Consider the following 15,610-nt stretch of genomic DNA (forward strand, 5'->3'; position numbering starts at 1 on the left):
GATGCTGTATTAGGAGACTACAAGTCTGTTGTAGGTGTTGCCCATCCTTGGGTACATCCTAGAGTTTCTCAGCACCATGTCTTCATGTCATAGCTAAACCTGCCTCACACACTTTGTGGGTTTGTTTTTTTTTCAGCTGAATGTACATCTCTTCTTTTAAAAGCAATCACTTAGAAGATACCAATTTTTCATTCTAGCAGTTACAGTAGATGTTCTCAGAAAGGTATTTGAGTTGTAAAGAAGTTGTATTGCATCTCCCATTCCCTTGTGGTATGCTGTATTGCATCCAAGTGACACCTTCACACAAGAATATTGGAGTGGTTTTTATAGACTTTTATTAGTGTGTAAGCACATCCATGGTGCATATAAAACTGTAACAGTTGGTTTAATTTGAACAAATGATATTTTATTTTTCAGTATGTGATTAAAAAGGCACTTCCACCTTGTGAATGGTGCATCAGGGGTGTAGTAACCAGGAAAAAAAAAAATACTATATTGAATACTTAAGACAAAATGAAAGTTTAAGAAAAGATTAACTGACCAATGCCTTTTTTTTCCCTTGCAACAGTCTTACAAATCCTTTGTAAACTTCAGTTCACTGAGATTTAAATTGTCTGAACTACTGGAACTCGCTCTCTGGAAATTCTTTATGAATTACTCTGAATTTATAACAAAACTTTTCAAGAACGTTTCAAGCTAAGAGTTCTGGAGTATTTTTAACATGAATCTATACATTGGAGACAAGGCAGTTGTGCTTTCATCATCAGAGGAGTGGGTGTGTGTGACCTTGACACTAAGAGTAGACTTAAACAGTGCTAAATATCATCCTCCCTTTCCTTGCTGCAGTGCAATTTTAAGCGTGTTTATTCACTGGCTTTTCCATTGAAATCTCCATCTCTTCCATCAATTTCTTCTTCACCTCCATCTGTTGCATTCTCAATTACTCTTCTGCCTCCAGATCTACGTGGTGGGGCAAAAGATACTGGTTCATTTCCCCTCCTGCAGTAAGAGAATAAAAAATAAAATCAGATGTTCGGTCATTTACAGCCCTTGCAAATAAGCATAGAGTTTTGTAATAGTACCTGTGGGCCTGAGGTTTATAAAACTGAAACAGCCAAGAGCTCTGGGCACCTAACACAGTTGACTTCTCTGTAGCATCTGAAGCTGACATGTGGACAGGCAGAGATTTTCACTTGCTTGGAACTGTGATGGGATTCCTGTTCCTGTCCTCGAAGTCTATTCTAAATTGTTTCATATGCTCCAAATGCCCTATTCTTCCTTCCATTTTTTTAATTTTTTTTTTCTTATGGGGCTACAACTGAGTGTGCTTAGAAGGGACTGGGAAAAGGGAATTGCTTATCCCCATATCATCAGTGGGGTACTGATCCTGCCTTTCTCAATGATCAAGAAATGAGCAAGACACAGAAAGCTCATGCTGAATCTTTGACCTACATTCTGAATAAGTTCACCAGTTACTGAAGACTAGCAAGGCTCCAGAGATTGGAGCGGTGCTGTGGGTGCTTCCTGATCCCACAGTCAGGCTGTGTTGCTCAGAGTACCACAGGTGCTGTGATTTGTGGCATTCTTGGCTGTGAGTAGCTCCAGCCTTTTCCATGATGGGGAGAGGAAGCCATCACTGTGTTTTGGAACTGTTGTAATTCGTATGCTGACACTCAGCAATGTCTTATATCTCAGACAATGTCTTATAGAAAAACTTGCAGAAAATGTGTTGTGTTTTTTTTTTTTTCCCATGTTACCCCCTTTTCCCTCCCATCCCCATAGATTTCATAGCTACAGCCCAAGCCAGGGACACTTTGGTCCTCAAGGTTAATATTTTTGGGAGGTGTGAGCAAGTGAGGCAGAAGATGAGTATATCTCATCTTGGCCTTCATTGCTTGCGTGCTACAAAACATTGGAGTTTTGTAACATGGCCTCTCACTTGCTCCTAATTAAGCAAACCTTTGTAAAGGCTTGAGACCACAGACATAAGCAAGAAAATAAATTCATGATCACTGAATGTTATGCCAAAATTACTAATTTGGTATTAAAATATATCCAACTCTGCACTTTTGGGTACAGCAATCATGTGTAAATATTTAAAGGCTTGTCTTGTCCTTGCAAAAGACTAAGCCAGGTTTGTCCTTTCTGCAGCAGCTATTCAAGTTCAAAGTTCAATCTTCCATAGTAGGAATTAGATAAGAATGTTGTCTGGACTAATTTATTTTAGAGTACAAACCTGTGTTTCCAAGGTAGAACACACTGTGCACATGTGTAGCTTATGTTTTGTTTTTCCAACCCTTTATGGTAACTTAATTTTGGTGTGAGCAAGCAACTAGCTGGATAATAACACTTAAGATCTACTTCTTCTGTGATTTGTATTAGAAGACTCTAAGATAAGGGTATGTTTCTACTCTGTTGCATTTGACAGAGTAAACCAGCAGCATCTGCTAGTTTATGATGGCAGATATTTGTTACTAAGTTCTAGTTAGATCAATAAATTTGATAGATCTTGTCAATGAAGGTCTCAGTCTTCACCAGGAAGAGCTCTTTAGCTCCATCCCCTCCTTGGGCTCTGCTATCTAAACTTATATACAAGGCATTTATCAGATGACTTTTTACACTCTTGTAGTTTGCAGAAGAACTATAAAAGGACATGTTACTGGTGGAGAGTAACAGAAAGAGTGTAACCAAGTCTTGCTGTACAGTTTTGGCTATAAAAAAGTGAACTTTCATCAAATTGATATTGGTATTCATAAATATCAATTGATATTCATAAAGAGTTTTTAAGTCTGTTAGTCTAAAACAGGTTTATGGCTTCGATAATTTTCTTGTGATCATCTGCATCAGTACCTTTAGAGTAATGCGTACAGCTGAGGCAAGCCCTAAGCATTAGTGTTTTGCTTAGCATCTATTTAGTCTACCTTTGAACAAGTGCTACTGGAGTGATGCTTGAATCACGCTCTGGGAAAATTAGGCTGACTAAAAGGCACATGCAAGGACAAGACAGCTTCTTTAAATATTTGTGTATTCACAGTGAAATTCAGCATATGTAAAATAGAAGATATACAAATATTACAAGGCAGTAGCTCTTTAATTTTTGCAACAGCAGGTGTTACTTCTACTTCTAGAGGATGTGATGAAGTGTAATGTAATGCTGTGCTGTATTACAGTGTTCATGTTAATTTCTGTGTCTGTGCTTTATGTTTCAGTAGCAGTAGACAAGCAATGCGCTGTAAACAAGCAAGGTAATGTCTGCAAAATAGTTTAAAAAGCCTTAGTAATAGCTGTTTGTAAGCAACCACAGGCACAGAGTGCTATGTAACAAAAGGCACAGTTTCCTTTTATTCACGATTGGATGGCTTAAATGTGTAATAAACCACATGCAAACAAGGTATTGTAAAATCTCGTGAATTAGGTAGGGTCTTACCTTAGAGTCAACATTACAATATGCTTAAGAAATAACGTGAAACACTTAACATGCTGTGACACTTCATGTTCATTAGTGCTTTTAATCAATTTTACTAATTAATGGTGTATTTGATTTGCAAATTTTTCATCTTTGGCTGTAAACAGGTGCAAAAAAAAAAAAAAAAAGACAATTGACATGCAGAAAACGTCAGAGTACTTTACTGGGTACTCTGTTGGTAGAGCTCATAAAAAGTGAGAACACAACACTGGTAAGTCTACGTCAGTACATAGCCTACTTTGTAAGAAAGTTGTATCACTGATGAACAGCTGATGGTAGCTAGATTATTGTAATATTTGTCTCTCTTTAAAAAAAATTTAATGCCAAGATATCCAAGCCTTCACAGTTTGCAGAAACCTCACATAATTTTTACTTGGGCCAAAGAAAATGGAATTTGTACAACACAAGCTAGCTGCAAAGTTGAAGGCATGGTACCTGCTTAGTCATGCGAAGGTTCCTGTGTCCCTCTGAAACAGAGATAAAGAATCCCGGGCAGTTATACTAAGCACATTGTCATGATCAGAGGTAGGTATATTACTTTTAAATAATTAAACAAAGTACATTACTGCCAATTACAGTACATTCAGGTCAAACAAAAGTAATCTGCTATTCTATGTAAATAGGGCTGGATGCAGCAGCTATTTTGTAACGCAGCCAGCAGTGAGTACCAGCCAAGGTGGTGCTAATAGAAAAGGCTATCACATCCCTAACTCTTTGCTTTGAAGTAAGTACCCACATCTGAAGGTGCATGCATGTCAATGGCAAAACTCAACTACAGCAGCAAGAACACAACTAGGCAGGTGCTTTAGTTTCATTTGAATTGCTTTTTGTTTTTAGGTAGAAAGTAGAATTCTACAGTTTGATGAAGCAGATACAGAAATTTCCTATAAATCGTCAGCCTGTGTTTCAGTGGCTTAGTGTTTTCAGACCCAACAAGTGCAGGAAAACTCGGGTATGTATCTGACTGATCACGGCTTTATCTTTTTCCCAGTCAGTTTTAATAAGGAAATGCAAAAGAATATTTTGGTCTTTCCTTGGTCTGATGACCCTATATAAGGAAAGGTGAGGTCCAGAACCTTTTGAATGAGAGTTGTATAATGTTCTTTGCCCTTTGCTGCCTGTGAAGATGTGCAAGACTGATCACAGTCATTACATATGAGTTGTGCATGTGTGTTAAGTATGAAAAGCATGACCATTTCTACCCATTTGTAACTGTAGAAATAAATAAATACAGCCATAGAAGTATTTTCAAAAGCAACCAAGCCTAATTTTGTTCCTATTTATGCCAATAGGAGTTTCAGATAGAAAAATAGTAAGGCCTATGCAATGTTGTCACAGTTGTTGATCTCACAGCTAAAATCTCAAGACTATTGCAGTCCACGATATGCACTTCACCTTCTAACTTTGGCCTATTGTTGCATTTGCCAAGCTAATACTGCAAAGTTACACCTTATCTACGTCTGTTACTTGACTAGATTATTTTATTTTTCACTTCTTTAGTTTAATACTAAATTTCAATTTTTCTCAAACAGAGGCACTCTACCTTAGCTTGCTCTTCAGTGCTGCAACCTCCCGGCCCAGGGCCTCGTTGCTCTCAGTAGCTTCATCCAGCTCTCTCTGCAGCTTCCTGCGGTTTGCGTTGATACGCTGAGACTCTTCCTCAGCCTCCTCCAGCTGCCTTTTCAGTTGCTTGAGTCGTAGGTTGCCCTTTTCGGCCTGCAAGAAAAAATTAAAGTAATTCTTCAAGTTGAAATACATTTGATAGCTTTAGATTTTCATTTGAATTTCATATTTCTATTGAGGGTTTTCTCCTCTATCAAAGGCAAAACCTAAAATCTAAAAAGATAAATATAACTACTTTGTGGGAGTTCAGTTTCCTGATGCAAACTTGTTTATTTTGCTACACAGTCCTGACTCTGCATTTCTGTTTTGCAGGTTGATAAATGTTATGTAAAATTAAATCCCTCAATAGGGTACAAAATGTGATCATGGTCTCCATTTGTGTACCAAAAGGGATGTTGTGCAGAGTCCTATATATCACGTGTACAGTCATACTGTTGCAGCAGGTTTATTGACAAGGACTAGTACTTTGGCACTTGTCTCAGCATGAAAGAAAAATCAAATTGTCACATCTTTTAGCAAAAGGCTTTATGGCTGTCCTAGCATGGACCCTTCTTTGAGGCATAACATGAAATCTTGCTTTCCTAGGAAAGGTAGAAACCTGAAAATTTTCAGTAAAACTCGAAAATGTCTGTGCCCCTGACTAAGACCCTTATGATGCAGACTCATACCTGATCTTTGTATTGCTCTGCTTGTTTTCTCTCGTCCTCCACCTGCAGCAATGCATCCTTCAGTTTCTTGTCCTTCTGGCGTAATGTCTTGGCTGCAGCCTGCTTGTCTCTGCAAACAACAATGCAACATTTGGTAATGTGGCACCAAGGAATCACATGGTAAAGACCTATCTGAAAGTAATAGATGAATTCTAAACAAAATGTAAAGGACTTCTGTATAAAAAAACAAACAAAAAGCAATGAGAAAAAACAATATGCTTTTGCTGCATGATAAGGTCCTGAGCAGATAAGGAGATCTACTAATGGATGTGGTACTCAGGGATATGATTTAGAAGAGGTTTGTTGTTGTGGTATTGTTTTGTGGTTGTTTTTTTTTTTTTTTAAGAGATAGGCTACTGGTTAGGCTGCGGTTGGACTTGATGATCTTCAAGGTCTTTTCCAACCTGAGTAATTCTATGATTCTATGATTCTATGATTAAATCACAAATTGACTTCTTTTGGGAATAGTCCTACAAACAGCACAGTGTATAACAGAGGATCTGCAAGGGTCATGTGGCAAAGCAGGGGGGTGGATTTTTGCTGTACTAGTAGAACTTTTCAACAATAAAATGGTTTTTACTCAGAATCTGTAACAACTCCAATTAGTGGCTGTGTCTCTAAGGAAAGTTTTGTGGGGAGAGCATTTACCAAATATTAATGGTACTGAGAACTTGATGACACAAATCATATATGCATTTGTTTACTTAGTCTTATTAACTAGAACAGTAAATGGGTGTCTATGCCCTCTGCAAACCTAAGTACCTGGCCTCCTGTTCCAATTGCTCCTCAAGAGAAGCAATTTTGGCCTCCAGAGCAGCAATTGTGCTTTTGAATTTAGACTTCACAGCTCCCTCCATCTCTTGCAGTTTACTCCTCAGCTCTTTGTTCTGCCTCTCCAGTTGCTGCCTGGCATTTTCATTCTTCTGTGCAGTTGCTCGTTCTGTCGCCAGCTCATTGTTGAGTTGCTCTGCCTGCAAGGGCAAGAATGGATGCTGTCAAAAACGCTGTGTACTTTCAGGGTAATGACAGGTGGTGGTTCATGGTGGCAGTTCTCCAAATATATTTTCAAAGCCATAAATAACTTTCACTGGAATGCAAACAAAGAGACACATGTGCTGAAATGAACTCTACCTGCTGCACTGCTTTCCTCATGCGATCACCCATTGCCTCTATGTTGCCATGCTCCTCATCTAGCTCTTCCTCCAGCTGGGCAATTCTTGCCTCTAGGCGCCGTTTCTCGTCCTGTAGGCTCGTTCTGTAAGTTTAAATTTGAGAAGTGTATAGTTATGGCTCCAACCAATTGAACATGTCTAAAGCTATTAGGAACTACCTATTACTCATAAAGAAAAGAAAATCAGATAATGAAACCAGTCAGATGTGTACATGTTGTATTGTCAAGACTGGATATCTGTTGGGACAGGAATATACCTTCTCTTGGCATACATGCAATTTTCAGCAGTATGCTTACAGCTCTGTGAATAATCCAGTTTATTCTTACCTTCCAGAAGTAGCACTTGCAAGTTCTTCTGCCATCTCTTCTTTCTCCAGATCTGCTTGTTTGCGAGCTCTCTCTGCAGCAGCCAGATCCTACGAGTGAAGGAAAAGGCAGCATAGTAAAGGAAGGAGCAAGTGTTCTGACAAAGTTACACAACTGTGAACTCTAAAACTGGTTTAAGCTGGGTTGTCTGGTTAATGGAATAAACTCTTAAATCATAAATGCCAGGGAATAATTTATAGCTACTTAAAACAACTTGTATTGGATGGTAGAGTTCATTTCCCTTTAAACCTGAATTATGCTTTCCTCCAAGGTGTTTTTTTTCCCAGCTATACCTGGCTGTGCTCAGATGTATATCCAGCAACTGCACTGCAGTGCATGAATCTTATTACAAATTTTAATTTTCCATCTCTGGCTATTATATCATGTTAATGCAGTTTTGTCTAGCTACTGAGGATCATGTATATTCTGTGTAATGCTGCCTTAGAAGTTTTCTGTTTTACCTCTTGAAGCTGGATGAGGTCAGCTTCCAGGTTCTTGGCTTTCTTCTCATTTTCTCTGGCTGTAGCAAATATTTCTTCTCTGGCGGCCCGTGCATCATCCAGGTCTCGTTGGTAGTCCTTCATCTGAGCCTTGTTGAAAAGAATAACAGAAGTTTATTTTTGTCTAGTTTTACTACAGTTTCAGTGTAAAGTTCAGTGTAAAGTATGCACGTCACCAAACTTTCATGGTATGTCTGTACGAAAGGCAGCAATAGAAAAATCTGAATCTGTGGGTCTTACATACCTGTAGTTTGCGAAGTTGTTTGATGGCTTCTTCCCGAGCTTTGTTAGCAGAATCAACTTGGCTTTCTAGGTCTTTGACATCAACCTCCAGCTTCTTTTTGGCTGCAGCTGCCAGGGCACGTTGCTTCCGCTCATCTTCCAGTTCCGTTTCATGTTCATGGAGCTGATCATTAGAGAAGATATGTTTAGAAAGCATCCTTGAATACTCTTATACACTCTGTGTATCTATTTTGGTATTACTAGCAGTTAAAATGCATTCCCGTTTTGTTCAAAAATTGAAGATTCTCCAAAGGAGCCAGCAATGTGGGTCTGTACTTGTGGAAAGAAGATGACTATGGGATTCCTCCTTGCTGTAACAACACTACTGTGCAAATAAGCTCTGTCCTGTCTGTTTCCCTTTCCAATGCTTTGGTATCTGTTTCATGTGCTTTAGGAAGGCAGATGTATCAGAAGCTGTCTTATTTCACTTGCTCTGAGAACACAGGAAAAGTAGTATTTACTGTGCTAGGGAAAATAATTCACATGTGTTACACTGTATTAACAGTAGCGTTGACTTGCTACATCTCTTAGCAACTGTGCTACTGAAATGCTAAATATAACACTGTTATGCTATCTTTACTATAATAAGAAGAAAACATTATCTATATAAAATTCTTTAGTAATAGCATGAGGCTGGGGACATCCAGGTTTTTCTTTCTTTTGTTACTGTGTCTGTAATAGTTAAATGATACCTGTTTAAGGAGTTGTCTCTTCTTCTCCTCATTCTGTTCATCTCTGGCTTGTAAATCTCTTTCAAACTGGCTTTTCATGGCTTGCATATTAACTTCCAACCTGAGTTTGGCATCTTCAGCAGCCTGTAACTCATCCTCTAACTCTTCTAATTGTGTCTTCATCTCTTCCACTTGCTGTTCAAGTGTCCGTTTAGACTTCTCCAATTCATGGACCTTTTGAGCAGTGAGAAATTTATAGATTTGTTATACAAAAATAAATCTGGTTAAACCCAGCTTATTTTCTATGTAGGCACATTTGAAAATATCAGCTGTGGACAGCAAGTGAGCTAATTTGAGCTAATTGCATTTTTGTATAATTAGTCTCTCTTGAAACAACCTGAGATTCCTTACATTTTATTACATACTGATTTTAATCAGTCAAGTATCATCACTGATTTTAGTTAGTATTAGAAGTGATATTATCACTGTAATAAAAGAAGTGATTGGAAATGTAACAGTGGGAATTTGCTGCAGCTATATTAATGTTAATATAATTAACATGTTAAGCTAGTAGTGAAGTCAAATATAATCATTAAGATGAAATTTGCAGAATTTACCATTTGAAAGTTATTTATTAAATTACTAAATGAATTAGAAAGTCATTAATAATTTTCATTCTTAGAAATCAATCTTCAGCTTGAAGCCATGTTAAGAATAAAAATAATGTACAGTTACTTTGCCAAATCTCTTGAAGGTTTGGACGCAAATGGAATAAACCTGGAGTTCTGCAGAAAAACCTGATCTTGCTGAAAGGACTTGTGTGCTACAGAAAACTTCCCACACTGAAAACAATTATCTGTTTGTGAGCTGCTGTTTTAAGTTATTGTGGAAATCATTCTGAGCCCCAAACTTACATTCTTGCCAACATCATCTTTGGAGCTAACAAGATCTTCCATTTCAGCCTTCAACATTTTGTTTGTTCTCTCCAGTTCTTCTTTGGCTTCCAATGCCTCTTCAAGTGCACGGGCCAAGGACAGAGCCTTTGTTTCCTTTTCTCTAGCTTCAGCTTCTGCTCTGTCCCTTTCATCTGCGTATTTCGAAGAGATGTTTTTCTCTTCAGCCAGCATCTATAAAAAGGTAGTATGCATATAGTAATATTAGTATAAGGTTTTTTTCCCTGTTAGTTGATAATGACAGAGAAATCTGCATTTTGATTAACGCATATAAATAGAAATTAACTGCTATATTGTATTTTTCATTCAAGTTTAGCTTTTTTTTTGATCCTGCTTTATCTTTTACTATCATCTTTCAGGTGATTCCCTGTGAGTCACAGAGAAATCAGGTGATAACACAGCAAAGGCAAATCTTAAATCCACACCTGATCAAACTTCTTCTGCTTCTTCTCCAGGTTGGAGACCAGTTGACGCTGGTTATCCAAGTCCACCACCAGGTCATCCAGCTCCTGCTGGAGTCTGTTCTTGGTTTTTTCCAGTTTGTCATAAGAAGCAGCTTTTTCCTCAAACTGTTGTGTGAGACTTTCAATTTCCCTCTGTAGTTTCTTTTTACCTTCTTCCATAGTTTCTACTGTAGCAGTAAATTCTTGTAGCTTCTTCTTAGAGTCGGAGAGCTGAAATTTGAATTCAGAGAAGAAATCTTTATGTCAGTGACTACAAAGCTTGGCATAAAAGGGGACTAGGAGAAAACTGAGACCACAGAACCTCTAATTTGACTCAGGCAAACTACCTCTAATTTGACTTGGCAGACTACCTACCTAGTATGCACATACAGGCCTAGTGTGAAAAACTGCCTTGGGACGTCTTTAATTTATACTTATGCTAAAGATACTAGAAGTCCTCTGTCTCCATTGATGCCATCTGGGCTAACAACATGAGTTCCTGAATATCTGTATATTGTGCTAGGATAGTTCTACCTGTCTGAAGCCTCTGGAATTACTGACAAAACTTGATGATAGAGTTAATGATTTAGGTATGGCACTGATACCTGTATTGTCAGCGTAGAAATATGTCTCTCCAGATTTTGTTTTGCTTCTACTTCTTCATCCAACTGCTCCTGCAAGCTGTTCTTATCATCCTCTAACTGACGAAGCTTTGTAGACACATTCAACTTCTGCCGTGTTTCTTCCTGAAGCAGCTCCTACAGCAATCACATCAACCAGCAAGACAGTCATTAGCTGAAGTCTTCTTATAGCATATTTCTTAAAATAGTAAGTGAGCTGTTACTAGATACAAGTTTACCTGTGTGTCTTGTAGCTGAGATCCTAAGGTTGCCACATCTTTAGTTAATTTGATGTTCTTGCTTTCTGCTTCATTGAGCAAACTGGTAACATTTTCAACCTCAATCTGTGAGAGATCAAAGTGAAAACACTCAGTTATTTTGTACAACTTTAACAACTTCCCCCACTTATAGTTTGCTCTGGATTGAAGTCTTAATGTTTGAACAGGTTCTGAATATGCTGCTATGCTTTTTGAGACATCTTGAGCACTGAAAGTGTTTCTTGCTCATCTATAGTTTATAGGAGAATCATAAACATTGCAGCAATTCTTCTGGACAATATGTGGGTTTTAAGTTCTGCAGAATTAAATCCTACACAGAAAATCCCCCTACACAGGGACTGTTTCTGTCTGGAGTTTACCTTGGCATTTTATTACCATATATCATAGCCTGTTTCTGTTCATAAGACAGTACTAACATGTTCTATATACCACAGCTACAGACAGTATTTCTAGAAATTCAGTTGTTGGGGTGAATAACAGAAAATTCCAATGAATTACAAAAGGGCACAAGGATTTCCCTGTATTTTCCTTTTGCTTCTCAGGTTTGAGAGAAGCTGATATGTTTTGGTTATATTTTCTTATTTATCCATTAACTTAAAATTAGTGAGAGAAGCATACTGCTGCTATGAACAAACTTGTTACTGTGGTTGAGCAGTATTGCTGGGCACTGCAAATCTACCAAAGAGCTACTTAAAAATATTTTTAGTTATTCCCTGTTTGGGAACTAATTCACAAATAAGTGAGCATTCCAATCCTGCTTTCATTTTTCTGGATGCATCCTATGACTTTAATACTGTTTAATCAATTTCCATAATCCTTATTTCTATTGACATTCACCACCACACAGCAATAAACTAACAGGATCTTTGTAAAATATGCAGCACTGTTATTGAAACAGTGGTGGCATTACACAACATAGGGAATCCTAAGACTAATAGCTCTCAATTCCATGAGTGGTTATAATTGTTTAACAGTGTGGGAACTGAAATAGGATCCTTAAAATCGAACCCTTCCCCACTCCCCCCAAAAGAAAAGAAAGAAAAAGGAGCATTACAACTGAAGTCAATAGGGCAAGGATTCCTCCAGATGTACTTCCTGATGAACTTAGTCTAACTGGTCTACTCAAGTCCAAGGTGTCATAGTAAAAGCTCAGACCCCACTCTTACCTGTAGTTTGTGAACTTTTTCATTGAGTTCTGTCCGAACACGCTCTCCATCACTGTATTTAGACTGTAAATCTTGCAGCTGTACTTCCAGCTTCTTCTTTTTGTGCTCTATGTCTTGTTTGACATTATTCAGGCTCCTGACTTCATTAGCCAGATCAGCATTCTCTTTTTCCAGTGTCTGTTTGGTCTTATCTAAGTTTGCTTTAGCCTACAAACATGAAGAAAGAGTTTCCTGTAAAAGGAATTCATATTACTTAGTGGGTGGTTATCAATAGGGTGAGTTGCTATTTACCCGCTTAAATTGCTCAAGCTGCTCTGTTAGTTCTTCCACAGCTTGAGTGTGCTTTTGTCTCATCTCCTGGACTTGGGCTTCATGAGTTCGAGTCTCCTCCTCCAAAGCTCTCTTCAGCACAGTGACCTCTTGTTCACGCTTTGCTCTGCAAGAAGACGCACATAAATGGAGAGGAGCACATGAGAATGTTCCAGTCACTGGGAAAATGGCACTCCAACATAGCTGTAAAGTTAGTCTAGTTATAATTCATGTTGAGAGACAAAGCAAAAATGAATTTACAGGAATTCTGTGAGGTAGTTCTCACAGGACATATGACAGACAAGATCAGAAGAAGTTGTACTGAGATCAGTTAACAAAACTGTGGTCCCTGAAGTGTGAAACATCGGGGGAAAAGAATTTAGACTATTAAGTATAAGACTGAATTATTAAGGTGCCTAAGATAGAAAGCTAGATACCTAACTCCAGGAAAAAAAAAATAAAAATCTAGGTAACCTGAATTAGATTGTCTATATGTTGGAGACCATCACTATGAGTGTTTAGAATTGTTCCAACTGTGGGCGAAGTCTTCATACCTGAGCTCTTGCTGGGTGGCTGTTGTATCCAAAGTATCTTCAAGCTCTGTCTTAAGAGCCTCCAGCTCTTCACCTAGGTCTCTCTTCTGTTTTTCTGCTTTGTTTCTTGCAGCTTTCTCAGATTCCAAGTCTTCCTGGAGATCAGAGATGTGAGCTTCCAATTCTCGGATCTTCTTGAGGGCGTTGTTCTTCTGACTAGTTTCATCTTCAAGCCTAAAAAGAAAGTATTAATTTTCTATATTAAAAAGTATCATTTCACTTCCAGGATGTCGCCATACAGAGATTAAAGGTTTACGTTCAAGGTGCAATTTTAATCTTAATAAACTGGAAATGTTTAGTTTTACATGATCACTTCAGTAGGAACTGCGATTTATCTATGTATTGTGATATCTCTCTCTATCTATTAAGACAGTATGTGAAACACTGTACATTATTTGTGAATACTATATGTTTATACTGTGTTATATCTAATGTTACACAATGACTGGAATGCATTAAAGTCAGACACATAAGTAATTTCTGCTATTTGCCTATCAACAATGTTGCTACTTTTTATTCTTTACTTGGTAGTGCTACCCAGGCTACTGGGAAGAAGTGTTTTCATTGCTGTCTGGGCATAAGGTTAAGTTGTTTATGAAAAAACAATAGTATAAATATCTTCAGCAGAAAGGCAGGCAGGATGTACTCGGTGTCTGGAAAGGAATGAGATATATGTTTCAGCCTGGGATTTTTAACTTATGCATAGATGCAGGAGCAAATACCTGGCTAGAGCAGCCTGCAGCTCTTCCTCCTTTTTGGCTAGCTGCGCCTTCAGCTCAGCAATTTGTGCCTGGAGCTCAGCAATCTGCTCATGCAGATCACTTGATTCTCCTTCCAACTTCCTCTTTGTTTTCTCCAGTTCTTGTCTGCTCTTCTCTTCCTTTTTCAGTCTCACTGAAAAAGTAAAGATTTGGGTCATGAGAGTGGGTTAATGCAAGCACCTCTCATCTGATCTTGAACTTGGATGCAAAAATGTTCTGGTCTCCAGTGAGGCTGTACATTTAAGTGCAAGTTACTGTCTTTCTGAAGCAACGTGCAATACCTTGCTGTCATCTCTTATTTCCAGCCACTAAAAAAACCCCATATATTTCTCTTTCTCCAGAAATGTTTTTTTTTTTCCACCCCAGCTTCCACTTCTCTACTCTTTATATATATAAAGAAAAGCTATCTATGGCTTATCCATCTTGGGGTTTCTGTGATTGTTGTTCACAAAATGGTTTCAGCATATGAAAGTGGATAACACAGATTTTAGAAGTTCGCTCCACATGCCCTTTAGGGGTTTATTGTTTTTTATTTTTTACATGTACCAAAGCAAATATCTGACATAAAACATTTTTATTCATATTACCTTCCAGTTCTGAAATCATAGATTCATGTTTGTTTTTCAGCTTTGTAAGATTTTTGGCTTTTTCTTCCTCTTCTGCAAGATTTGTTGTTAGGTCACTTACTCTTTCCTCAAGGAGTTTTCTTTCCTGAAGAAGAATAAAATAGTTTTGTTAACAGAATTGTCTGTCACTGGTCATCATGAAGCACCTCTATACCAAATAGAAAATGTCCAGTATGCTGCCTTTGGATGCACTGAGATTGTAGCAGTGTGTTTCAATCTGTTGAGTACAGAGGGGCTGGAAAGCGGTATTGAAATTTCCCATATTCTCTAATCTGCTGTTATTAGAACCGTATGCTCATTTTGGCTGGTAAGTGAAGAGTGTAGTTCAGAGGAGTATCTCCTTCAAGAAGTACTTGAATACAATACGCGCTTACTCCCAATTTTAATCATGAAGTTTGGTTGAAAAGCTGAGACATGTTCCACTGATTGTGCTTGACTACTGTGGGGATTTTCTTTAAGATACAGTTACCACAAGGGACCTCAATAATAGTATTTTCACAATTCTGAACTGTTCAAGAAAGCATGAAACTTGTTCAATACAGGCTGGCCTGATCGTTTGGTGAATACTTACACATGAAACGCAATAATCAGCCAAGTATACCTTTTTCTCTTCTGGCTAAAGAGATTTTCTCTCATCCTGCGCTATTTTCACAACGCAAGAAAATGGACCCACAGTGCTTACCTTTGTTAGCTTGTTATTCTGATCTTCCATTATAAGAATATCATCTTCCATTTTCTTTATCTTGCCATCTGCTGTAACTTTTTCAAGTTGCAGTTTCTGTCTTGCGGCTTCTTCTTCTTCCAGCTGTTCCTCCAGGTCCTTTGAAAGGAAAAAGAGATCGTGAATTCTGGAAATAAAACACAATTTAAATCACAGGAAATGCATAATGTTTGTCAGTCTATGTGGGGTATGTTATAGACTTGGTTATTTTTACTAAGAAGTAGACCATCTGTAATACTTTTTGACTTAGATTTACTGAAACAGGTTTTTTTTACAGAAAATAATTTAAAATTGGGGTAGGGGAAGATGATGTATAAAGAATTCTGAGGTGTAAATCTGTTTGTTACTACTTCA

The 15,610-nt window shown here is 38.0% G+C and overlaps 1 protein-coding gene across 3 annotated transcripts in view; it reads right to left on the bottom strand.

Moving 5' to 3' along the window:
- Positions 1-314: 314 nt before the first annotated feature.
- The window catches only part of MYH11 (myosin heavy chain 11), a 53,208-nt gene continuing 37,912 nt past the window's right edge, over positions 315-15,610 (bottom strand). For 2 of the 3 annotated variants that reach the window (XM_072349099.1, XM_072349098.1), the window contains 19 exons: positions 15,218-15,355; positions 14,497-14,620; positions 13,871-14,042; positions 13,110-13,322; positions 12,538-12,682; positions 12,247-12,453; positions 11,042-11,146; positions 10,788-10,940; positions 10,165-10,413; positions 9,701-9,913; positions 8,808-9,020; positions 8,078-8,239; positions 7,795-7,923; positions 7,295-7,383; positions 6,928-7,051; positions 6,559-6,767; positions 5,758-5,866; positions 5,010-5,182; positions 315-999 (listed from right to left, as the gene is read on the bottom strand). In XM_072349099.1, coding sequence (XP_072205200.1) covers positions 864-999; positions 5,010-5,182; positions 5,758-5,866; positions 6,559-6,767; positions 6,928-7,051; positions 7,295-7,383; positions 7,795-7,923; positions 8,078-8,239; positions 8,808-9,020; positions 9,701-9,913; positions 10,165-10,413; positions 10,788-10,940; positions 11,042-11,146; positions 12,247-12,453; positions 12,538-12,682; positions 13,110-13,322; positions 13,871-14,042; positions 14,497-14,620; positions 15,218-15,355 — 3,063 coding nt within the window. In that variant the 3' untranslated portion in view covers positions 315-863. Of the gene's footprint in view, positions 1,000-3,901; positions 3,934-5,009; positions 5,183-5,757; positions 5,867-6,558; positions 6,768-6,927; positions 7,052-7,294; positions 7,384-7,794; positions 7,924-8,077; positions 8,240-8,807; positions 9,021-9,700; positions 9,914-10,164; positions 10,414-10,787; positions 10,941-11,041; positions 11,147-12,246; positions 12,454-12,537; positions 12,683-13,109; positions 13,323-13,870; positions 14,043-14,496; positions 14,621-15,217; positions 15,356-15,610 lie in introns of all 3 variants that reach the window. The other variant, XM_072349100.1, reaches the window with a different exon arrangement.

The sequence above is a fragment of the Excalfactoria chinensis genome, chromosome 14 (assembly GCF_039878825.1).
Source record: "Excalfactoria chinensis isolate bCotChi1 chromosome 14, bCotChi1.hap2, whole genome shotgun sequence".
Classification (NCBI taxonomy): Eukaryota; Metazoa; Chordata; class Aves; order Galliformes; family Phasianidae; genus Excalfactoria; species Excalfactoria chinensis.